Source organism: Bos taurus, chromosome 10 (assembly GCF_002263795.3).
Source record: "Bos taurus isolate L1 Dominette 01449 registration number 42190680 breed Hereford chromosome 10, ARS-UCD2.0, whole genome shotgun sequence".
Lineage (NCBI taxonomy): Eukaryota > Metazoa > Chordata > Mammalia > Artiodactyla > Bovidae > Bos > Bos taurus.
In genome coordinates this window covers 6545340-6570463 of record NC_037337.1, presented here as the reverse complement: position 1 = coordinate 6570463, position 25124 = coordinate 6545340, and the positions used below count along the sequence as shown (strand labels likewise).

Genomic DNA, 25124 nt, shown 5'->3' with positions numbered 1-25124 from the left:
CAATGAAATTTTCTAGAGGCTACATGGTATATAATAATATCATCATCCTAATAGCCAATGGAATGTACACTTGTGTGTTTCTGTGTTTTAAAATTTTCTCAGTTTTATTTTCTAAAACAGTAAATATTGATAGATATGACCCATATAAACAAAAGCTCTTTGGGTTGCTCAGTAACTTTTAAGAGTATAAAAAAGTCCTGAGACCAAAAAGTTTGAGAGCCACTGGAAACAAAAGTGTCTGGTATCCTGAAGGTCACTGTGGCATAGGTGAGGATAACCAGAAGTCAGAGGTGTGAGTGAGTCAGTGCCTCCCGTTCAGTCCTCCAGCCCCGAGAGGCGTGGTCTGGGGGGACACGCAGGACAGTGCTTCTCTGGGCCGCCGTCTGGCCTCCAGGCACCTCACTGCAGGTTCAGAAAGCACAGCTACAGTGATCGCTTGATGAACTGACATTTCTGTGTCTAGCTTACTTATGATTATTCACAAAACAACCCCAGTCCTCCATAGCTAAGTGAATTTGGATGGAACTTACTCTCAAATTTGACTTCCTGATATACCATTTAGCTGTAAACCAGTTAAGCCAATTCCAAACTTAAAGAAGGTCGTATTGCTCCTTGGTCATCAGTTGGTACCTTCCAACTAAAGGACTAGTAGATATCTAGATAGATAATGCAAGTTGTGTTTCTGTCTTAGGGCTGACTCACAACTGATAAATAATGTAAATATGAATGTGGATAAGCACACTGTCACCTCCTAAAGAAGCCATACTTATTTGCCTCATGTAGAGCAACAGTTTGCTCTCAAAGAATACACAGGCCAAAGAGAGACTCTTGTGTACTTGGAGCTGATTAAATTTAAATTGACACAGAGTGTCTATAAAATCTAAATGACTGCTTAAAAAAGAAGTTTTCCACTGTTTTTGTATTTTTCCCTTTTCTGTTTCTTTCTACAGGGTGTCCATAGAATCATTTAAGCATGGAGTCCTGAGGGAGCAACTGGCTAACTTGGCGGCAAGACAGAAGAGCCTCCTACTTGTAGCCAAAAAACAGAAAAAAATAAGCCAGAAATTTCACACCTATAAGAATGCTACATCTTTGTCTGGTCTTAGTTTTAGGAAGCTGCCATCAAGCTCAGAAACCTCTAATGAAAAGGACAGGCAAGAGTGTATCAGTCTGGAAAATTCCATGCAGCCCCAGTCAGGTCCACTTTCTCCTGTCAGCCTTGTGTGCAGAGGCATGCAGGAAACACAGTCGTCTCAGGAAGTCTGGCACGACAGCCAAAGTACCCACACTTGTCCAAATTCGGAGACAGTGAGAAGGGAAGAATTTTCTGGCAGTGAAGTGAATTCTAAGCAAAATCTCCATGACTGTACCTTAGATAGATTATCAAAATCCAGACATTCAGATGGCACTAATCAGATTAAAGTGCAGTCCCAATCTGTTACTTTTATTGCTGAAGCAGAGCATTCACAAAAAGATCTTAGAGGTCCAGGTAGTACAGCCAAGAGGCACGTGTCCTTTAGTCCTTCAGCAGTGACTGGCACATTAAAGACTTCAGCAACCACCAGTGTGTTTGCCCACCATGATGCCCATCCATCAAGTGTTATTTGTGATCAGGCTCCTTCTGATTGTGATCCAAAAGAAGGAAACAGGAAAACAGCTCCCCACCAAGCCCCCGGGGGGACACCAGAATCCCTGGCACAGCAAGGGGTTGGTGCCTTTGGCAGTGACATGGGGCAACAGCTGAAACCTTACTTTAAAAAATCAGCTCTCACTGTTCCTCATGCAAATGATACTCAGAGCTCCTCCTTCTCTGGGTCTGGCTACCAACATACTGTGAAAAAACCTTCAAACTACAACACAACTCTCAAAAAGAAATGTATGCAGATAAAGGATCTGATATTGCTAGGAAGACTTAATCCAGGAAATAACATTCTGGAATTCAAAACACAGGTATCCTATTGGTCTTTTTTTCCCTCTAAAATTATGTAAATTTTATAAATAAGTGACTAAAATGTTGCTGTCACATAGTGTCAGTGTATAGCTCTTATTAGGGGAAAGGGTTTGGTTGGGCTGTTTAAATGGAGAAACTTGACCATTATATTCTTAGCAAGTGAAAGTGAAAGTCACTCAGTCATGTCCAACTCTTTGTGACCCCATGGACTATACAGTCCACAGAATTCTCCAGGCCATAATACTGGAGTGGGTTGACTTTCCCTTCTCCAGGGTATCTTCCCAACCCAGGGATCGAACCCAGGTCTCCTACATAGCAGGTGGATTCTTTACCAGCTGAGCTTAGAGGAAAGCCCAAGAATACTGCAGTGGGTAGCCTATTCCTTCTCCAGCGGATCTTCCCAACCCAGGAATCAAACTGGGGTCTCCTGCATTGCAGGAAGATTCTTTACCAGCTGAGCTACCAGGGAAGCCTAAAATTGCCCTATTCCTTTTAGTCAGAAGTACCTTTGGGCTCTCAGACCAGATTAGTTATACTCAGCAGGAAGGGTTTTGTGTGTTGTAAGTTGCTCAGTTGTGTCCAGCTCTTTGCAACCCCATGGACTGCAGCACGCCAGGCTCCTCTGTCCTCCACTGTCTCCTGGAGTTTGCTTAGATTCATGTCCATTGAGTTGGTGATGCTTCTAACCATCTCATCCTCTGCCATTTCCTTCTCCTTTTGCCTTCAGTCTTTCCCAGCATTAGGGTCTTTTCCAGTAAGTTGACTCTTCGCATCAGGTGGCCAAAATATTGGAGCTTCAGCTTCAGCATCAGCCCTTCCAATGAATATTTAGGGTTTATTTCCTTTAGGATTGACTGGTTTGATCTCCTTATAGTGCAAGGAATTCTCAAGTCTTCTCCAGCACCATGATTCAAAACCGTCAGTTCTTTGGCGCTCAGCCTTCCTTATGGTCCAACTCTCACAAAAGCGTCCACCTGCAATGCGGGAGACCCGGGTTCAATCCCTGAGTCGGGAAGATCCCCTGGAGAAGGGATAGGCTACCCACTCCAGTACCCTTGCCTGGAAAATCCCATGGACGGAGGAGCCTGGGAGGCTGCAGTCCATGGGGTTGCAAAGAGTTGGACACGACTGAGCGACTTCACTTTCCTTTCCACTTTCCTTCCTTATGGTTCAACTCTCACATCCATAGATGACTAGAAAAACCATAGCTTTGAGTATACAGATCTTTGTCAGCAAAGTGATGTCTTTGCTTTTTAATACGCTGTCTAGGTTTGTCATAGCTTTCCTTGTAAGGAGCAAGCGTCTTTTACTTTCATGGCTGCAGTCATTGTCCACAGTGATTTTGGAGTCCAAGAAAATAAAATCTGTCACTGCTTCCACTTTTTCCCCTTCTGTTTGCCATGAAGTGATGGGGCTGGATGCCATGGTCTTAGTTTTTTGAGTGTTGAGTTTTAAGCCAGCTTTTTCACTCTCCTCTTTTACCCTCATCAAGAGGCTCTAGTTCCTATTCCCTTTCTGCTGTAAGGGTGGTGTCATCTGCATATCTGAGGTTGTTGACATTTCTCTCAGCAGTCTTGATTTCAGCTTGTGCTTCATCCAGCCCAGCATTTCACATGATGTACTCTGCATATAAGTTAAATAAGCAGGATGACAGTATACAGACTTCTACTTCTTTCCCAATTTTGAACCAGTCAGTTGTCAGTGTAAGGTTCTAACTGTTGCTTCTTGACCTGCATACAGATTTCTCAGGAGACAAGTAAGATGGTCTGGTATTCCATCTCTTTAAGAATTTTCCAGTTTGTTGTGATCCACACAGTCAAAGGCTTTAGCATAATCAATGAAGCAGATGTTTTTCTGGAATTCCCTTGCTTTCTCTGTGATCCAGAAATTGAAAGTGAAAGTCGCTGCTCAGTCGCATCAAACTCTTTGTGACCCCATGGACTATACAGTCCATGGAATTCTCCAGGCCAGAATACTGGAGTGGATAGCCTTTCCCTTCTCCAGGGGATCTTCCCAACCCAGGAATCGAACTGGGATCTCCTGAATTGCAGGCGGATTCTTTACCAGCTGAGCTACCAGGAAAGCCCCCAGAAAATGTTGGCCATTGATCTCTGTGTTCCTCTGCCTTTTCTAAACCCAGCTTGTACATCTGGAAGTTCTTGGTTTATGTACTGCTGAAGCTTAACTTGAAGGATTTTGCGCATAACCTTACTAGCTTGTGAAATGAGTGCGATTGTATGATAGTTTGAACATTCTTAGGCCCTGCCCTTCTTTGGGATTGGAATAAAAACTGACCTTTTCCAGTCCTTTTGGGTCTTCCTTTTATAGTGTGTTAGGCAGGATTGGAGCAGTGTTCAGTCTAAGGCTAATTATATCCCACTGCAAAGGCAAGACTTCTGTGTATCTACCAATTCCCCATCAGTTTCTTTTTCTAGTCTTACTATTGGGAACAGGTGCTGTTTCTGCCCTTTGAGAATGCCATTACATCTAATTCTTTCAGATGGTTCTTTTCCCAGGCTTGGCACATGGCCAATCACAACTCAGCAGAATACTTAAAGAGGACCCTCTGAAGCTCTATAGAGTTCTCTGTCTCTGTGTATTTCTCTCTTCTTCAGTACTCTGTCCTGCAAACTCTAACCATCATGCCTCCCTGGACCCTGCTCTGTCTACTCAATTGAGAGACTCGACAGGTTTTGTCCGGATTTCCTATTCATGCATGAAGACCTGGAAGCTCTCTCAAGGCAGTGAACTGGGACGATTGTAGGGCTCACCTCAGTAGTTCCTCAGTTCTCAGTATCACTATACATTTCCCCCTGATGTTTGGTAGCTTGGAAACCATTGTTTCATATATTTAGTTTGTCTGTTTTTTTGGTTGTGTCGGGTGTTAACATAATTCTGGTCCCCGTTTACTTTATCATGGACAGAAGCAGAAGTTCAGGTATTTTTTCAATCCTAATTTTTGTTTTATTTTTCACTTCAGGAGGCTACCCACAAAGCCAGTGTTTTATTGAGTGGCAAAATTAAGGTAGAAAATGGTCAGATTTATCAAAACCCAGTCACCTGGCTCAAGGATCTTCTAGGAGGTGACAGATATGTGACCTGGAATTATGCTTGGAGTAAGGTGGGTCATTCCTAAATTAATCTTTAACTTCATATTCAGTTGGAGATAACATCATATTCTTTGCTGATAAAACTGCTTCCTGTATTAAAAAGGATGCTGAAGGTTCTCCAGACTAGTTCTGTGCGTCCCTGCTGCAGCACGCCACAAGCTCTCCCGCAGTCCGCGTTTGCCAGAACGCCCCGCAGCAGGGTCGCACAGCAGACCGAGCCTCTCCTTCCTTGTGCCTTACCTCATCTCAGAAAACCAAATGCCCCGATCTTCCTGTCTCGAGAGTTCCTGCCACCCCATAGAGATATCAGGTCCTTGTGATTCCACGTGGAAGATGCAGGGCCACTGATGTATGGATAATTTAGTTAATAATATGTTACTAGTATTCTGATATGATAAAGCAGACTCTTCCCCTAAAGGTGAAAGTTATGATCAAGGAGCCTGAGACCCACATGTTTGAACATAGTCTTTCCCACGAATTGCTAGCCTTCCAGGAGGAAAAATTTCTGAATTTTTACTCAGACTTCCCAGACTTAGTAGTGTCCTCCTTCAGCTCTGTCATCTGATTTATAAGCCCAGTTTAACGACCTATATGAAGAGTATTGATGACTAACACCCTTGAGGTCTGATGATCAGCCAGATGATCTCCAGATGTCCATGGCACCATTTCAGGGAACACTGTTGCAATGTTTTACCCAGAAAAGTGTGAATCATCAGACAGTCACCATTACTGTTTTATAGAGTTGCAAATACCTTCAGCCTCCACTAGCCATTATAGTAAGCCTTAATGCACCAGTAGTAGAAGGCGGTTTCCTCTCCCCTTTTTTGTCCAACTCAGCTCTGCGCACCCTCTTTGCTGGCTTCTGTCTCAGTTTTTGTCCCTAAACTGTGAACTCTGGTCTCCTGGACCTCTGTTACAGGTGTTTCCAGAACAGTTTTCAGTTCCTTCACTTACATGAGCATATTTTAAATTTTCTCTACTTTATAGTCTCTGTCTTCCTCTTTTCCTGTAATTTTTTTCTTCTGACCACTTGAGTCACCTGCTTTAAATTCAACCTGCTTAATCCTTTCCATGGTTTCATAAATTATATTTGCATGTTAGTAATTAACATTTTATGCATGGAAATCCCTTTTTATTACAAAGCTTCTTAGAGTTATGATAGATGATACTATTTTGCTGTAACTGAATCTCTGCTCACAGAGCGAACAGGTAGTTGCTGTAGTGAGGTTCTTTGGAGTCTGACATGCCTGTGCCTAGCGATGACTCAGTCTTCCCACTCTTTATCTCTGTTGGAGTTACTGCATTTTCTGGTTTTGCATATCTGGCTGTGATATCATTTGGCCCTCACTCTGTACGTATATTGGAGAAGGCAGTGGCACCCCACTCCAGTACTCTTGCCTGGAAAATCCCATGGACAGAGGAGCCTAGTGGGCTGCAGTCCATGGGGTCGCTAAAAGTCAGACACGACTGAGCGACTTGACTTTGACTTTTCACTTTCATGCATTGGAGAAGGAAATGGCAACCCACTCCAGTGTTCTTGCCTGGAGAATCCCAGGGATGGGGGAGCCTGGTGGGCTGCCATCCATGGGGTCACACAGAATCGGACACGATTGAAGCGACTTAGCAGCTTAGCAGCTGTACTTATATGCCTCAGTTACATATCACATTACCTCTGGTCTTCTCTCATTAGCCATGTCAATTAGAGTCATACTGTTGCACAGTGATGGTGATGGTGAAGCCAAATACAAATGTGGGCACTAAAATTAGGGCAATTCTTGGATATGAGATATTCATACAGATTATCTAAGCAAGCTTAGATTTTTTAAATTATCCTAGAAATAGAAATAGTTTCAAAAATTACTATAGAGTACTCATGTACTTCTCATAAATAACACAGGCTGAGAAACTGAGTTTGTTTACAAATTTTTTTAAAGCCTCCTTTAAAATTTACCACAGTAACCTTTACCTCTTCTTGTCTTGGGGTGACTCCTGAATTCACAGTCACTTCTTGATGAGAACAGGTTTCTGCTGTCTTGGTAAATGTGGACATTTTCACTGACTAGGTGGTGTGGGGATGTAGAGCCAGGTTGTCAGGCGAGAAATGCCAGAAAACTGGGTCTCGTCCTACGTCTACATCCACGTTGACAGGATGACAGAGCGACGAGCCCCAGAACTGACTCAGATCTACCCAGGCAGCCGAGCCAGTGCGGCCTTGCCAGGGGAGTCCTCATGCTCACCTGCCAGGCGGCACGCGCTCCTCCCGCTGCTGCAGTGTCCTGAGGGACCTGGTGCCAGTTCAGTCTGAGGCCTAGTCACTGTTACCACTGTCCATTAAAGCACTCCTGCCTTATGGAAAGTAGATTTTTAACTCAATGGATTTTCTTAAAGCTATGTTCTTTGAATGCGTGAATTATCCCTAGTAATATGTCTGCGGCTTATGGGGGACTCAGGACCCCTAAGTCTACTAAGGTAAAATTTTACACACCACTAACTGATTAAAAATATACTTAAAATTTTGAGATACAGATGAAAACATACTGAGCCTACACGTTGATGAGGGCATAGCATGTGTTGGATATCATCAGGGCGATAATGTGAACAAAACCCAGTCTTTCTTCTTTTTATATACTTGCAGATAAATGTTATTATTTTTGAGGTATAGTCAGTTGCAGCGGTACAACATAGTGGTTCACAGTTTTTATGTTATACTTAATGTATGGATGTGAGAGTTGGACTGTGAAGAAGGCTGAGCGCTGAAGAATTGATGCTTTTGAACTGTGGTGTTGGAGAAGACTCTTGAGGGTCCCTTGGACTACAAGGAGATCCAACCAGTCCATTCTGAAGGAGATCAGCCCTGGGATTTCTTTGGAAGGAATGATGCTAAAGCTGAAACTGCAGTACTTTGGCCACCTCATGCGAAGAGTTGACTCATTGGAGAAGACTCTGATGTTGGGAGGGATTGGGGGCAGGAGGAGAAGGGGACGACAGAGGATGAGATGGCTGGATGGCATCACTGACTCGATGGATGTGAGTCTGAGTGAACTCCGGGAGTTGGTGATGGACAGGGAGGCCTGGCGTGCTGTGATTCATGGGGTCACAAAGAGTCAGACACGACAGAGCGACTGAATTGAACTGAACTGAACTGAATGTAAATTTATTGTGACATATTCGCTCTATTCCCTGTGCTGCAGAATGTATCCCCAGAGCTTATTTATTTCATATGTGGTCACCTGTACCTCTCAGTCTCCTGCCCCTATCTTGCCCTTCCGTTCTTCCCTCTCCACGCTGGTTGCCACTAGTCTGTTCTCTTTATCTATGTTTCTATTTTGTTACATTCATTTATTTTTATTTTTTGATTCCCCATGTAAGTAATAACAGAATATTTGTCTTTTTCTGTGTTTTTTTTATTTCACATACCATAAACCCTCCAGGTCCATCCACGTTGTTGCAAATGGCAAGATACTTTTTTATGGCTGAGTAGTATTCCATTGTACATTTACACCACATCTTCTTTATCTATTCATTTGTTGATGGACACTTAAAGTGAAAGTGAATGTTGCTCAGTCATGTCCGACTCTTTACGACCCCATGGACTATACAGTCCATGGAGTTCTTGAGGCCAGAATACTGGAGTGGATAGCCTTTCCCTTCCCCAGGGGATCTTCCCAACCCAGAGATTGAACCCAGGTCTCCTGCATTGCAGGTGGCTTCTTTACCAACTGAGCCACCAGGGAAGCCCCAGTGAACACTTAGGTTGTTTCTATATCTTGGCAACTGTAAACAGTGCTTCTTTGATCATTGAAGTGCACATTCACCTGTTTTGAATTAGTGTTTTTGTTTTTGGATGTATACCCAGGAGCAGAATTGCTGGATCATATGGTAGTTTTAAGTTTTTGAGAAACCTCCGTACTGTTTTCCATTGAGGTTATACCAGTTTTCATTACCACCAACAGTGTAGAAAAGTTCCCCTTTCTCCACAGCCTTGGCAACATTTGTTATTTGTGTTCTTTTTGATGATGGCGATTCTGACAGGTGTGAGGTGATACCTCAGTGTGGCTTTGATTTGCATTCTTCTTATGATTAGCAGTGTTGAACATCTTTTCATGTCATTGTTGGCCATCTGTATGTCTCTTTTTTGGGAAATTTTCTATTCAGGTCTTCTGCCCATTTTTTGACAAGCTGTTTTTTGATACTGAGTTGTATGAGCTGTGTATACATTTTGTATATTAACTCCTTATGGGTCATATCATTTGCAAGTATTTTCTCCCCCTCAGTGTTTTCATTTTGTCAGTGGTTTCCTTTGCTGTATAAAAGCTTTTAAGTTTAATTAGGTCCTGTTTATTTTTTATTTTCTTTCCTTTGCCTTAGGAAACAGATCCAAAACAATGTTGCTCTAATTTATGTCAGAGAGTGTTCTGCCTGTGTTTTCTTCTGGGAATTTTATGATTTCCGGTCTTTCATTAGGTCTTTAATTCATTTGGAGTATACTTTTTGTATATGGTGTGAGAAATGCTTCTAATTTCATTTTTTTACATGTTGCTCCTAGTTTTCCCATTGGAGAAGGAAATGGCAACCCATTCCAGTGTTCTTGCCTGGAGAATCCCAGGGACGGGGGAGCCTGGTGGGCTGCTGTCTATGGGGTCGCACAGAGTCGGACATGACTGAAGCGACTTAGCAGCAGCAGTCCAGTTTTCCCAGCACCACTTAGTAAAGAGACTCTTTTCTTCTTTGTATATTCTTGCCTCCTGTGTCAGAGATTAATTGAATATAAGTGCATGGGTTTACTTCTGGGCTCTGTATTCTGTTCTGTTGATGTGTGTGTCTGTTTCTGTGTCTGTTCAAGACTGTTTTGATTATAGCAGCTTTGTAGTACAACCTGAAGTCAGAGAGTATGATTCCTTGAGCTCTATTCTTCTTTCTCAAGATTGTTGTAACTATTCAGGGTTTTTTGTGTTTCCATACACATTTTAAAACTATTTGTTCTAGTTCAGTGCCAGTGGTGTTTTGATAGGGATTGCATTGAATCTGTAGATTGCCTTGGCTAGTGTGGTATTTTAACAATATTAATTCTCCCAGCCCAAAAACACAGTATATCTTTCCATTTATTTGTGTCATTTTCAGTTTCTTTTCCATCAGTGTCTTACAGTTTCCCACGTACAGGACTTTTGCCTCCTTAGGTAGATTTATTCCCAGGTATTTATTCTTTTTGATGCAGTGGTAAACAGGATTATTTCCTTAGCTCTCTCTGATAGTTCATTGTTAACATACAGAAATACAACAGGTTTCTGTATATTAGTTTTGTATCCAACAACTTTTCTGAATTCACTGATGAGCTCTGGTAGTTTTCTGGTGGTGTTTTTAGTGTTTTCTATATATAGTATCATGTCTTCTGCAAACAGTGACAGTTTTACTTATATCTTTACAATTGGGATGCCCTTTATTTCTTTTTCTTGCCTGATTATTGTGGCTAGAAATTCCAGTACTATGTGAATAAAAGTGGCAAGAGTGGTCATCCTTGTCTTGTTTGAGATCTTAGAGGAAATACTTTCAGCTTTTCACTGTGACTATTATGTTAACTATGGGTTTGTCATATATGGCCTTTGTTATGTTGAGGCATATTCTCTCTTTGCCCCCTTTCTGGAGTATTTTTTTTATCATAAATGGATATTGAATTTTGTCAAAATCTTTGTCTCATCTATTGAGATGACTGTATGATTTTTATTCTTTAGTTTGTTAATGTGCTATATCACACTGATCAGTTTGCAGACATTGAAATATCCTTGCAACTCTAGGATAAATCCCACCTGATCATGATTTATGATCCTCTTAATATGTTGCTGGATTCTGTTTGCTAATGTTTTGTTCAGGATCTATGTGTCTGTGTTCTTCAGTGATACTGGCCTGTAATTTATGGGACTTTTTTTGTGATATCCTGTCTGGTTTTGGTATCAGGGTAATGCCGGCCTTCTAGAATGAGTTTGAAAGTGTTCCTTCCTCTGCAGTTTTTTGGAATAGTTGGAGAAGGATAGGTGTTCACTCTTCTCTAAATGTTTGGTAAGATTCACCTGTGAAGCTCTCTGGTTCTGTACTTCTGTTTGTTGGGAGTTTGTTTGTTGTTTTAACATTTACATATTTGGCTGCACCGGGACTTAGTTATGACTCAAGGATCTTCGCCCTTTAGCTGCTGCCTGTGGGGTCTTTAGTTGTGGCCTGTGAATTCTTAGTTGTGGCATGTGGGTTCTAGTTCCCAGGCTAGTGATATCAACATGGGCCCCCTGCATTGGGAGCATAGAGCTTTACCCACTTTCCCTGGATTTACCACCAGGGAAATCCTTGTTGGGAGTTTTGTGGGGTTTTTTAATGTGTGTTTATTTTTTTGCCCACGTTGGGTCTTAAATGTGGCACACAGCGCCTTACTCGTGGCATGTGGAATCTAGTTCCCCGGCCTGGGATCACACCCAGGCCCACTGCATTGGGAGCATGGAGTCCTAGCCACTGGACCGGGAAAGTCCCCCTGTTGGGAATTTTTAAATTACTGTTTCTATCTCATCACTGGTAATTGGCCTATTCAGATTTTCTATTCATTCCCAGTTCAGTTTGGGGAGATTGTACATTTGTAAGAACGTGTCCATTTCTTCTAGATTGTACATTTTATTGGCATGTAGTTGTTTGTAGTAGTCTCTTAAGAACCTTGGTATTTCTGTGGTGTTGGTGATAACTTCTCTTTCATTTCTAATTTGATTGACTTGGGCCCTCTCCCTGTTTTTCTTTGTGAGTCTGACTAAAGGTTTATCAATTTTGTTTATCTTTTCAAAGAACCAGGTTTTAGTTTCGTTGATCTTTCCTGTTTTTTGTTTTTTTTTTTTTGGTCTCTATTTCTGCTCTAATCTTTTTGATAGGTTTTTTTTTGTTCTTCATTCTCTGGTTCCTTTAGGTGTAAGGCTAGGTTGTTTGAGTTTTTTCTTTTTCCTGAGGTAAGCTTGTATCACTAGAACCTTCCCTCTTAAAAATGCTTTTGCTGTATCCCATAGATTTTGGATCATTGTGATTTTCTTTTCTTTTGTCTCTAGGTACTTTTTATTTCTTCTTTCATTTCTTCAGTGAGCCATTGGTTGGTTAGTAGGATGTTGTTTAGCTTCCACGTGTTGGTGTGTTTTGCAGTTGTTCTTTTTTTTTTTTTAGTAGTTGATTTCTAGTCACTTAATATTGTGGTTAGAAAAGATGCTTGATATGATTTCATGTGCGCTTTGAAGGTATATTCTTCTTTTTTTTGGATGAATGGTCAAAATCCATTGTTTTCACCTGTTTATTATTTGGAGAAGTGACAGAAGGCATTTAGTGGCCTCACCGCTTCTTCCGTTGCAGGTAAGGAGGGTTTAGCAAGCTGAGTAGGCCAAGTCTGTTACATTAACATGTGAGGCTCTGTTTGGTCATAGGATTGAGCTATAAGTCTGCCTAACCATTCCATATTTCTTAGGCCGTCCTTGCTCCCTTCAATAACAAGCACTTATTGAGTACCGAGGGTGTGCTCAACAGTATGCCAAAGGTATATTTCTCATAAGTATTTTCCATTTTACTCCCCACAACTTAAAAATCTGGAGGTACTCAAAGAATTTAAGAATCCTGATTAAGATCTGGGACTTCAGAGCTTTCTCCCTGTATTGTCAGGCACTATGTGAAGTGCTAGAAAATAAAACTTAGTATGATACAGATCTTTAGTGAAAACAGACACATTAATACATAGTTTCATTTAAGTGGGTTTAGTGCTTGACAGAAATATAAGCACAGAGATTATGGGGTCCTGTAGGAATGTCACTACTTGAGCATCTCTGGGTGAGTATCCTGGAGGAAGGGGTGTTCAAGTCAAGATTTGCTGGGTTAACCATAGTGAACCTAGCTTCTGGGATTATGTTATCAGACTGCTTTAGAACTCAGTCTGGAGAAAGCAAAGACTCTTGGGCTGATACATTTCTGGCAGGTGTTTGCCAGTCTGCCTCAGTCCAGCCCATTTTTATGTATGTATTTCTAAGCTCTGAACTTTGGGGCTGATAAACAATAGCTAAGTTCACAAGTAAACCAAGGGCAGGGGAGGCGGGGAAGCTTTGATGTTTAGACCTGAAATGCTGTTCGTCTAATCAGTTGCATGTCTGATTTCTTGAAAAGTACCATTTTACTTTTATGGCTTAATTTTATTAATGCAACACTACTTTTTTTATGTTGTAAAGTAGCAGGTACTGAATTAACATTTGTTGAGTAAGTGAATGTATGAGAGAATTAGTGATATATATCAGAGGTCAACAATTTTCTCTGTAAAGAGACAGATAATAAATATTTCAGGCTTTGTGAGCATATGATCTCTGTCAAAACTACTTGATCCTTTTGTAGCATAAAAACAGCCATAGATGTTAAGTAAATGAATGGTATCACTGTGTTCTAATAAAAACTTTAGTTACAGAAAAGATGGTAGCCCACATTTGACTGTGAGTTATAGTTTGCCAATACATAATATACAACAGTCAGTACTCTACTGGAGTTACAATTTGCAAGAGATAGGTGCATTTGCTTCTGGTGATTTTGTATGATTTTGAAATTCTGTGTTTACTTATGTGCAGATAACATACCAGGGGAAGGAACTTTTAAAGTATGTTTCTGAGGAATTACCCATGCCTCCAGACCCAAACTTGGAACCTCAACAACATCAACCTTGTCTTCCAGGTATGTGCAGACCAAGACCTATTTCTTAGTTGTGGAAAACGACACCCTAATCCACTGAGAAGGCATTTCACTTGTCTTTTTTTTTTTTTCATTCAGGTTAAATTCACCTAATGTTCAGATAACCATTTTAAAGTGAACAATTCAGTGGCATTTAGTATATTCATAATGTTGTACAACCACCACCTCTGTTACAAAAGAGTTCCAAAACAGTTTCATCACCCCAAAAAGAAACCCATACCCATTCAGCACTTCCCATTCTCCACCCCTCCAATCCGTGGGAACTCCCGGTCTGCTTCCTGTCTGTGTGGATTTGCCTATTCTGAATATATTACATAAGTGGAATCCTAGTATATATGACCTTTTGTGTCTGACATCTTTCACTTAGCATAGTGTTTTCAAGGACTGTCTGCACTGTAACATCTCTCAGCACTTCATTCCTTTTTATGCTTCCATTATATATATAATGGCATTTATTTATTTATTTGTTTATTCATCGTTTGATTGACATTTGGGGTTCCACTTTCTGGCTATTGGACATAGCACTACTATTAACAGGTATATACATAGATTTGTATGTACCTGTTTTCAGTTCTTTTGGGTATATACCAAGGAGTGAATTGCAATATTACTAATATATATTATATATTTACTTTTTTTGAGGAACAGCCATATGTTTTCCACAACAACTGAATCATTTTACATTTCTACCAGCAGTATACAAGGGTTCCAGTTTTCCCACATTCCCACCAAAAATTATTTTCTGTTTGTTCACAGCACTCCATTTAAACTCCATTTAACTTAATTTCTAGAAGAATAACCCTTTCCTCACAGCTCCTTTCTCTGTGAATCTATGATGTACTTATTTTAGGTAGATTTTTTTTTTGGTTGGAATAAATTTATTTCACCTGTATGTAAACAAGGTATTTAATAGTCATGGCATTTTTAAAAAAATGCTTATTAAATCAGATAAGTTTGACTACATCCCAGATATAACAAAGCGCAGGGAAAGAAATGGACATATCAGCAATAAGATTTATTTTTAAATCTGTACATTATCCACAGGCCCAAACAATAGCAGCGAATGCTTGAATGTCCCTAAAGTAGTGCCATCTGAAAGAAACCTATAATAGGTCAATTAAAACCCATCTCACAGTAGCAGCATTTCATTTTAACAATAGTATGGCAGAGAATGCATATGAAAAATTCATCACAAGACAGCCAAGTCTTCAATAATGCGACTTCATGTAAAAACTCAAGCTCCAAATAAAAATTGGTAAGGTAGATTTTTTTAAGTGTCATAAAAGGAAAATGGCTTCCCAAGTAGCGCTAGTGGTAAAAGACTTGCCTGCCACCGCAGGAGATGTAAGAATCGCCGGTTCCATCCCTGGGTTGGGAAGATCCCCTGGAGGAGGAAATGGTAACCTACTCAAGTATTCTTGCCTGGGAAACGCCCTGGACAGAGAAGCCTGGCAGACTGTGGTCCATAAGGTCACAAAGAGTCGGACATGACTGAAGCAACTTAACACAAGAGGGAAAATGGTATTTTTCCTTTCTTTTCAGGCATGATTTAGTTAGTTTCCCATATTTTCTAACAATAAATCCTAGATGCTAGAATAAAGCTTTGCTTATTAATGTAGACTGATACACTTCATTTGATGGAATAAACCTTCAGAAAACTGAGGAGAATGCAGTCTTCAGTCAGCAGTTGATTGCAGAGTTGTTGGAAAGGCCAGCAGCTTTATGAAAAGTGGACGTAACTAATGTTGTTACCCTCCTGTACTGCAGCGTTCCCGCTTTCTCCCCCAGTGGCCTTGTCTTAGACCAGCTGGGGACAATATATGAGGAAAAGAGGTACAAAACAGAAATGAGAATTCTGTAATAACCAGTCAAAAATCAAACAGGATTACTGTCACCAGGCCCCTAACCAGGGCTTCCCAGGGTCACTCGCTCCCTTACAACAAATCCAATAATTCAGCACGTTCCTAACTTTACACAGAGCCCTTTGTCTCAAAAACTGGCTTCAGAATAAGATGCATTTTCCCCAGTTTTCTAAGGATAGCCTCAAAAATGTTTCTCATCATTTTGGGGAAACTCATAAAATAAAACAGTTGTGAAGAAGTTAAAGGGTTTAAGGAACTAGAAGGAGTTGTGATTCATGGCCTTTGGTTCCTAACCCTGACTGCAGTTCTACCTAATCTTGGAGATGAGCCCAGGACCCAGAGTTTTTAGAAGTGATTCTTAGGCAGCCAGCCTGACAGCTGACTCTGAATGACTAGTAGTGTCTGATTTCTTATGCAGGTAATAATTTGAAAATTCTTTATATTCAGCCCTTCACTTTGATTCCAAAGCATACCCACCCCAGGGCTTGCATACTCACATTCTCTGTCCCTTCCCCTCTCCCTTTTTCTGTCTCTGTCTCTCTCTGTCTCTCTCTGTCTCTCTCTCTCTCTCACACACACACACACACACACACACACACACACACGACACACACTTCCTGAAGGAAGATCAAGCAAACCTTTCTCCTAGTTTTATCCTTAAGAGTCAAAGCAGAAATATAGGTTCTTCCTCATATTAGAAAGGTTGTCTGCTCCTCAGAGTTTCTAGTTCCAGGCATGTCAGATCAGATCAGATCAGTCGCTCAGTCGTGTCCGACTCTTTGCGACCCCATGAATTACAGCATGCCAGGCCTCCTTGTCCATCACCAACTCCCAGAGTTCACTCAGACTCACATCCATCGAGTCAATGATGCCATCCAGCCATCTCATCCTCTGTCGTCCCCTTCTCCTCCTGCCCCCAATCCCTCCCAGCATCAGAGTCTTTTCCAGTGAGTCAGCTCTTTGCATGAGGTGGCCAAAGTCCTGGAGTTTCAGCTTTAGCATCATTCCTTCCAAAGAACACCCAGGACTGATCTCCTTCAGAATGGACTAGCTGGATCTCCTTGCAGTCCAAGGGACTCTCAAGAGTCTTCTCCAACACCACAGTTCAAAAGCATCAGTTCTTCGGTGCTCAGCCTTCTTCACAGTCCAACTCTCACATCCATACATGACCACAGGAAAAACCATAGCCTTGACTAGACGAACCTTTGTTGGCAAAGTAATGTCTCTGCTTTTGAATATGCTATCTAGGTTGGTCATAACCTTTCTTCCAAGGAGTAAGCGTCTTTTAATTTCATGGCTGCAGTCACCATCTGTAGTGATTTTGGAGCCCAGAAAAATATTCCCCAGCCATACATCTCCTTTCTCAGAGTGCTCATAGATCACCTGCTAAGGGAGCATGAAATTTGAAAAATGGATTCTGCTTCTGTTGCCGGCAGTATAAACAGTTTCCTGTTACTAATGTCTCTCCAGAAATCCTGAATTTTCTTTCCTTTAGAAATTTCAGATGTTAGCACTAATTTGAGAACTGTGGAGGCACCAGTATGCCAACTAGCATCTTGCTACCTTGATCTGGACCTAGGAATCTATAAAACAGGTCTGTAGGCTACTGTTGAAGTTTTATTTAAACATTCCTTGATTTAGGATTCTTTTGTACCTGGTTTTATGGTACCTAAAAGAAATCAAAAGACCTGGCAAGTCAGAAAAATGTAAAGCCTCTAACCTTATTACAAGCAAGGTTGCTGTCTTATTTCTCCAGAGATATACAAATGACCAATAGGAACATGAAAAGATACTCATCATTGCTTATTGTTAGAGAAATGCAAGTCAAAACTACAGTGAGGTACCACCTCATTGTTAGAGGTGGCCATCATTAACAGGTTTACAAATAAATGCTGGGGAGAGTGTGGAGAAAAGGGAACCTTCCTACACTGTTGGTAGAAATGTAAATTGGTGCAGCCACTGTGGAAAACAGTGTGGAGGTTCCTTTAAAAATCAAAAGTAGAGCTGCCGCATGACCCAGCAATCCTACTCCTAGGCATGCTGCTGCTGCTAAGTCGCTTCAGTCGTGTCCGACTCTGTGCGGCCCCATAGACAGCAGCCCACCAGGCTCCCCTGTCCCTGGGATTCTCCAGGCAAGAACACTGGAGTGGGTACTCCTAGGCATACATCTGGACAAAACTATAATTCAAAAAGATACAGGCTCCTCTATGTTCATAGCAGCACTGTTTACAGTAGCCAAGACATGGAAGCAACCTAGATGTCTACTGACAGCTGAATGGATAAAGAAGATGTAGTAGGGGACTTCCCTGGTGGTCCAGTGGTTAAGAATCCATCCTGCAATCCATGGGATGTGGACTTGACCCCTGGTTGGGGAACTAAGGTCCCACATGGCGCAGGGCACCTAAACCCTCGTGCCGCAACTAAGACCTGATGCAGTTAAATAAATACAGTTTTTAAATAAAGAAGGACTGGTATATATGCACAATGAAATACTACTCAGCCATAAAAAAGAATGAAGTAATGCATTTGCAGCAACGTGAATGGACCTAGAGATTATCATACTAACTGAAGTAGGTTAAACAGAGAAAGACATATACCATGTGATACCACTTGTATGTTGAATCTAAAATATGGCACAAATGAACTTATTTATGAAACAGACACAGATTAACAGACATAGGAAACAAACTTATGATTACCAAAGCGGGAAAGGGGTGGTGGGAGAGGGATAAATGAGGAGTTTGGGATTAGCAGATACAAACTGCTAAATGTAAAATAGATAAACAGCAAGGTCCTACTACATAGCACGGAGAACTATATTCAGTGTCTTATGAAAAACATATTATGTGTAACTGAATCACTTTGCTGTACATTAGAAACTAATACATTATAAATCAACTATACTTTAAGAAAAAAGAAAGAAGTGATGGCCCTTCACATTTTCTCATCCAGAAATTTAAAAGAACTATTTCTCTTTACCCCTCATCCAGTTTACTTCTGTTAATACATATCATTTTGGATTCATGGTATCAAGAAAATCCTGAGTCCTGAAGATAACAGATAATATGACTTTCTTCAATAAGTCAGAGATAATGGAAGAGCTTTTTATTTTTTTGAGTTCTACACAAAAACTAGTTAACTTGGCAACATGAGGCAACATATTGATAGACTACAGGGTGTTAAAATGTGGTATATTAACACATTTGAGGGTATATATTAAGTCTAATAAAAGATTTTAAACATACCAAAGCTAACCTTTAAAAATGAAATTCTGTTAATGAAATGTTGATTGAATCCCTGAAGTCTTTATCTCTAACGTCCTTTTAAGCTTTAAAATGGAGTGAATCTGTGGTGCATATTCCCTTAAAATTTCACAGCTTCCTCCCAAGTCTCTCTCTCCACTGCATACTTCGTTATAGTTCCCTTTTGTGTTATTGAGGGACTCTTCATTGATATTTCAGTATATATTGGAATAGGAAAAAATGAACATTCCCAAAACTTCTACATCATTTGTGAACACTGTGTATAAACATACTGATATACTTTTCATAAAGTTCTCTTAAAAATTATGTTAATATAGATCACATTTCATCATTTACCTGGAAAGTCAATTTTATATGTTTATGTCCCCTGTCACCATAGTACCAAGACACTCAAAACACCTGAAGCTGAGTGTATTTATCTAAGCAAAACAGAACAAAAAGGTGTCTCCTGAGGTCTTTTCTTTTCCCAAGCTATCATTTAATGCACACTGATTATATAATTTATAATTTTCTTTCATGAGGATTTAACATCACTTGTTCATTCGGAAATAGAACACAATTTTTCCGTTCTAAAAAGTAGACTTTTTTGTTTTGAAAAGTCTTTGACGTATGTGTAATCTGTTGTAAATACATGACTTTAAAGAAACAGTTTTATTCATTTTAGTGCTGTTATTGTGCTTCATTTCTCTGTAAAAGAATATGTAATAGAAGACAAACATTCACAGGTGCTTCTGTTTGATGTGGTTAAAGTTAAACACCCAAGGAAGCCGGTTGCCTGATAACAGAGCAGCGGGTGTTTCTTTCAGCTCCTATTTAAACTCTTTTGATTCTTTTTCACTATTTTAACAGGTCATTTTTTTTTTCACCCTGGTAGTTTACATCTACTGATAGAGGAAGAAAGAGAAGAAAACAAATGATCCGTTGAGCACTTGCCATGTGCCATCCCCCTGCTGGATTATGCTACATACATTAGGGTAGACAGGAGCTTCTTTTCAGGATGTGAACTCCAGGGTTCACATCTGTACAACAGATACACAGAAAACCTGAACACCTTACATGTACGATCAAGTCCCTCAAACCCAGTTCAGCTTAAGGAACTGCCTGTTAATTTCAGTTTTCCCTTGAATAATGAAGGCCTAAATAGTTTTAAACTTCTAAATATTATGATCAAGTCTGTTTCTTGACTCCAGTCCAATTTTCACAGATGGCTTTTGATTTTATCAGTGTAGTGAAAGTCGCTCAGTCATGTCCGACTCTTTGCCACCCCATGGATTATACAGCCCATAGTATTCTCTAGGCCAGAATACTGGAGTGGGTAGCCGATCCCTTTTCCAGGAGGTTGTCCTAACCCAGGTTTCCTGTATTGCAGGAGGATTCTTTACCAGCTGAGCCACCAGGGAAGCCCTTCCCTGTAAATATATGCCAAATTATTAATTTAGTTTTAGATATCCAATCATATAATACTTTATCACCATATGTATCCTTTCACTTCACTTCAGTCGCTCAGTCGTGTCTGACTCTTTGCGACCCCATGAATCGCAGCACGCCAGGCCTCCCTGTCCATCACCATCTCCCGGAGTTCACTCAAACTCACATCCATCGAGTCAGTGATGCCATCCAGCCATCTCATCCTCTGTCGTACCCTTCTCCTCCTTCCCCCAATCCCTCCCAGCATCAGAGTCTTTTCCAATGAGTCAACTCCTTGCATGAGGTGGCCAAAGTCCTGGAGTTTCAGCTTTAGCATCATTCCTTCCAAAGAACACCCAGGACTGATCTCCTTTAGGATGGACTGGTTGGATCTCCTTGCAGTCCAAGGGACTCTCAAGAGTCTTCTCCAACACCACAGTTCAAAAGCATCAATTCTTCAGCACTCAGCTTTCTTCACAGTCCAACTCTCACATCCATACATGACCACGGGAAAAACCATAGCCTTGACTAGACGGACCTTTGTTGGCAAAGTAATGTCTCTGCTTTTGAGTTAGGATCCTTCCTTTATCAGAAGGCATTGAACTTTGCATTTAAATAGCCATAATAGAATTTTTCCCCATCATAACTAGAGCAGATGTATTTTTACAGTCTGTTAAAATTATTCTTAATCATTTCCCTTTGATTGGAATTATATTTCTGATTCAGAATGAGAATGTATACATAAGTATTTTAATTTTCATTTTTAACTACAGTAAGTGGTGTTTCATCCCATAATCTTAATGAAGTGTAGAATGCTTCATTTGTAAGCACAAGTTCTTGAAGTCTCAGTTCAATAATTTTAAAGTTAGAAGTGAACTTTTAATACATCAACAGGTCTTGCACCTGTTTTACAGATAATGAAACTTGAGAGCAAGAGAAGTAAAATGGGATAGAGGTGTGTCTGAAGTGAACTATCAGTTAAAATAATGAATCTGATTATTTTTTGGTTTTGACATATCAAGAGAATTAAAAAAAAAACAGGAAAAAGAACAGTAAAAGTTAAAATTATTTTTAAACTAATTTGTCATTTTTGAAGTGCTAGTTTCGGCAACTAGATAATATGAATAGTTGCATGAGCCCATTCCTTTGCCTACTAGTGAATCTAGCAATTCACTTTAAGCAGACTTGTGCAGAGTAGCTAACATGGAGTGATACTACTTGAAGGAGATTTATTTCTCCCTATCCTGTCCATGAGCAGAATGTCTCCTTAGCTGTGCCTTTCCTGTTGGAGATTAGGGTCAAGATGAGCCAAAGACCCAATTAAATGGCTTTCTTCCTGGCTGTTCTGGGTGGCTAAATGTGCTACTGTTCAGAAATTTTATTTACTGGTCTCAGAGGGCACTGACTTTGTCTAGGGAGTCTACCTCAAGTAAAAGTGAAAATTAAAGGGAGAAGGGTGCCTACCTGCCAGTGGGGTGATTCGGTAGTTTTCACAGTGCTGATGGAATAAGTTTTTTGTCACAAAGCTACAAATAGATGTCCTTGGTTATCATTGCAAAGAAGATAATTTCTTGACCAAATAATGGATTAAGTTAATGTTTCTCGGAGTTCTAATTTCTCCTTTCCTCACTCACAAGAATTCTTTTAGTCATAGAACTTTTTAAATCCTCGTATTCTTCTTTGTTTCTTGGGGGCTTCAGGACCAGGAGGTGTCTGGCCCCTTAAGCAGAACAGAACTTCTGAGCACTAGTCCACACATTAATCCTCCCCGCAGTGAAGACTGGGAAAAATGAATAGTAGATCACGTCAGACTGCTTAGACTCCATGTGTGTGTTTGCTTCTGGTGTTACAGCACCCTGCCTGTGAGTTCACATCACTGCAGATCACAGCAGCCATGGCACAGGAACAATTGCTAATGGACCCAAAGTAAAATCATTTCCTATAAAGTATATTATTTTTAAGCATTTTCCATGCAATATCTGAGTCTTGCTGCTTCATTCCCTCTCTGCTACCACCTCCAACATGACTGTCCAGGTTAGAGTGGAAGCAAAACTCCAGTGTCTGGGAGCTTCCAGTTTGGAAGCAGGTCTTTTAAGTATGTCCTTCTTGCTTTATTTGTTCCCATCCTTCCAAACTGGCCCAGAGCTTGATGGGAATAGTAAGGCTTGTAGTAAGAGTATAGACTGCACTGGTGAGGCCAGACTTGTTTTCTTTTCTTTTCTATTTAAGTGCCTGTATTTTGTGCAACCTATTAAGTACCTACTAAGTAACATCTCCAGCATTCTCCTCTCCTTAGAAAAGTGAAGTTGCTCCATCGTGTCCGACTCTTTGCGACCTCGTGGACTGTAGCCCGCCAGGCTCCTCTGTCCATGGGATTCTCCAGGCAGGAATACTGGAGTGGGTTGCCATAGCCTTCTCCAGGTTATCTTCCCAACCCAGGGATCGAACCCAGGGCCTCCTGCATTGCAGGCAGATGCTTTCTCCTCTGAGCCACCAGGGAAGCTAATAAGCCCACCTGGCTCTAAGCCCCAAACTTCTAGTCACTTCCTTGGTCTTTGTGAAATGGCCAGCCTCACAACCTGAGTCATCCCATTATTAAACTAGGGGTCAACCGTAGGTCATGTTGTTAGCATAAATTATCAGGGCCCATGGAGAGTAATAAAGCCATTTCAGTCACTAAGGAAATTCCAAGAGGAAATAAATAAGTAAGTAAATAAATAAATTCCAAGAGTACTTAACAAACTTGCACAACCTGGGGACCAAAGCCTGCCAAATTCTTTTTTTTTTTTTTAGTTTTAGTATTTATTTATTTTTGGCTATACTGGGATTTTGCTGATGCACTTGGGCTTTCTCTGTTGTGATTTGGAGAAGCTATTATCTTGTTGTGGTGCTCTGGCTCTAAGGCACCGGTTCAGTCGTTGTATTAATAACTGGCAGGCTCTGGAGCAGGTGGGCTTCAGTAGTTGTGACTCACTAGCTTAGTTGCTTCAGGAGAGGGCAATGGCACCCCACTCCAGTACTCTTGCCTAGAGAATCCCATGGATGGAGGAGCCTGGTAGGCTGCAGTCCATGGGGTCGCTAAGAGTCAGACACAACTGAGCGACTTCACTTTCACTTTTCACTTTCATGCGTTGGAGAAGGAAATGGCAACCCACTCCAGTGTTCTTGCCTGGAGAATCCCAGGGATGGGAGAGCCTGGTGGGCTGCCGTCTATGGGGTCACACAGAGTCGGACACGACTGAAGGGACTTAGCAGCAGTAGCAGCAGCAGCAAGTGCAATAAATATATTGAATACTATAAATGAGTTATTAAATTTTAAAAATCTCAATCCCAGTTTCCCAACTACTTGGATTCTTTCCCTTTCTTGTCTCACATGGTTGTGCAAAGAGTAGAGTATTGAAAATTGATGGACAAATGTGCGCTATACTGTCAACACAGAAGCAAGCTACAGAAGGCTGTAATATACCTTGGGTTGTTATCGTTAGTTACCTGGGTAGGAGGGGAGGTGGAACAGAGGGAGGGTTTCAGGAAAACCATGCCTACAGGCCAAATTTAAAGTATAGACAACAGTAAAACACTAAGAGCTCAGCTGTAAAAGCCCTGAAGCCAGGAGATTTGCAGAGTGAGCCCAGACGCGGACCCACGGAAGAGACTCTTGGTTCTGTAACTGTGTCCTCAGCTGCTGTTAGTAACAGGTTATTATTATTTCTCAGAAGATTGATAATACATCTCACGATATATTTTTACTCATTTTATGTACATATAGTATACTGCATATATATTTAATTTTTTATGAAAAGAAAAAGTGAAGAGTTTTTAAAACATTATATACTGGCATTGATGCTTTCAGATACGCTTTCATATGTGGATATGGAGAAAAGGTTTGTTCAGCTTCGAAAAAGAAAGGAAAGTTAGTGAAGCTCTTTGTCTTTAACTTTGCTGAATGTTACTTGTCTGGAATGATTCAAATGATTTTGAAGCTTGTACTATTATGTACTAGGATAATGTAGCAATTGTATAGTTACTTAACACAATTCAAACCAGGATCATACATTTGAAATTAATGTGCTGCATTCTTACATGGGGATTACCCTGTTTAGCTCAGTTTTCTGTATATATGTGTGTTTTTGTTTTGTTGCCCGCCCGGTCCCAATGTATCGAGAAGTAGATAACAACAAAGAAACTTGGAAGTGTTAGAAGTTGTGGTCAGCCAAAGGCGCCGGCTCCTGGCAGCACCAGCTGGAATGAAATGGGTGGGAATGAGTGGTGGACAGAGTTCAGAGATGGCTGGTGCAGAAGAGGTGGCAGGGGAGAAGGGAGAGGCAGCAGAGGGCAAGAGAGGCAACGGAGATGAGAGCAGGGGTTTTGTAGAGTGATCTCTGATTTTTCCAGGCCGGTTATTATGGAAAAGAGGCTGTACTGTGAGAAAGTAGAAGATGTTCTTAATATGCATTTTGTGGTGGGATTTGTGTGTTCCCAGGACTTCTGTCCATGGGTTTACCAAGGAAGTGGCACTGCCCGTTACCACAGAGCCCCTTGCAGTTTTCCTAAAGTCCTGAGATTACAGGAAATTCAGAAGTAATTCTAATTACTAACAGTATGCTAACAGTAAAAAGTGGATCTAGGAGTGGGATTTTGGCTGCCATGACCTGTGTCCCTTTGAAAGAGAAGCCATGTGAACAGCTACTAGCTAGACTATCAACCAAATAACCCTTATGGGTATATCACAGCTAACCTGTTGAGAAAGTTATACATTAAAACCATCACACCCTACTGACTTTGGTGATAAAGTCAGCAC

General features: G+C 40.9%; 1 protein-coding gene across 3 annotated transcripts in view; it reads left to right on the top strand.

Annotated features, from left to right (window-relative positions):
- The window catches only part of ANKRD31 (ankyrin repeat domain 31), a 136162-nt gene that overhangs the window by 106727 nt on the left and 4311 nt on the right, over window positions 1–25124 (top strand). For all 3 annotated transcript variants that reach the window (XR_001501099.3, XM_059890754.1, XM_002690414.6), the window contains exons 24-26: window positions 951–1950; window positions 4932–5072; window positions 13674–13776. Coding sequence is in view for 2 of the 3 variants with exons in the window: in XM_059890754.1 (XP_059746737.1) it covers window positions 951–1950; window positions 4932–5072; window positions 13674–13776 (1244 nt within the window). In the remaining variant the exon portion in view is untranslated. The remainder of the gene's footprint in view (window positions 1–950; window positions 1951–4931; window positions 5073–13673; window positions 13777–25124) is intronic.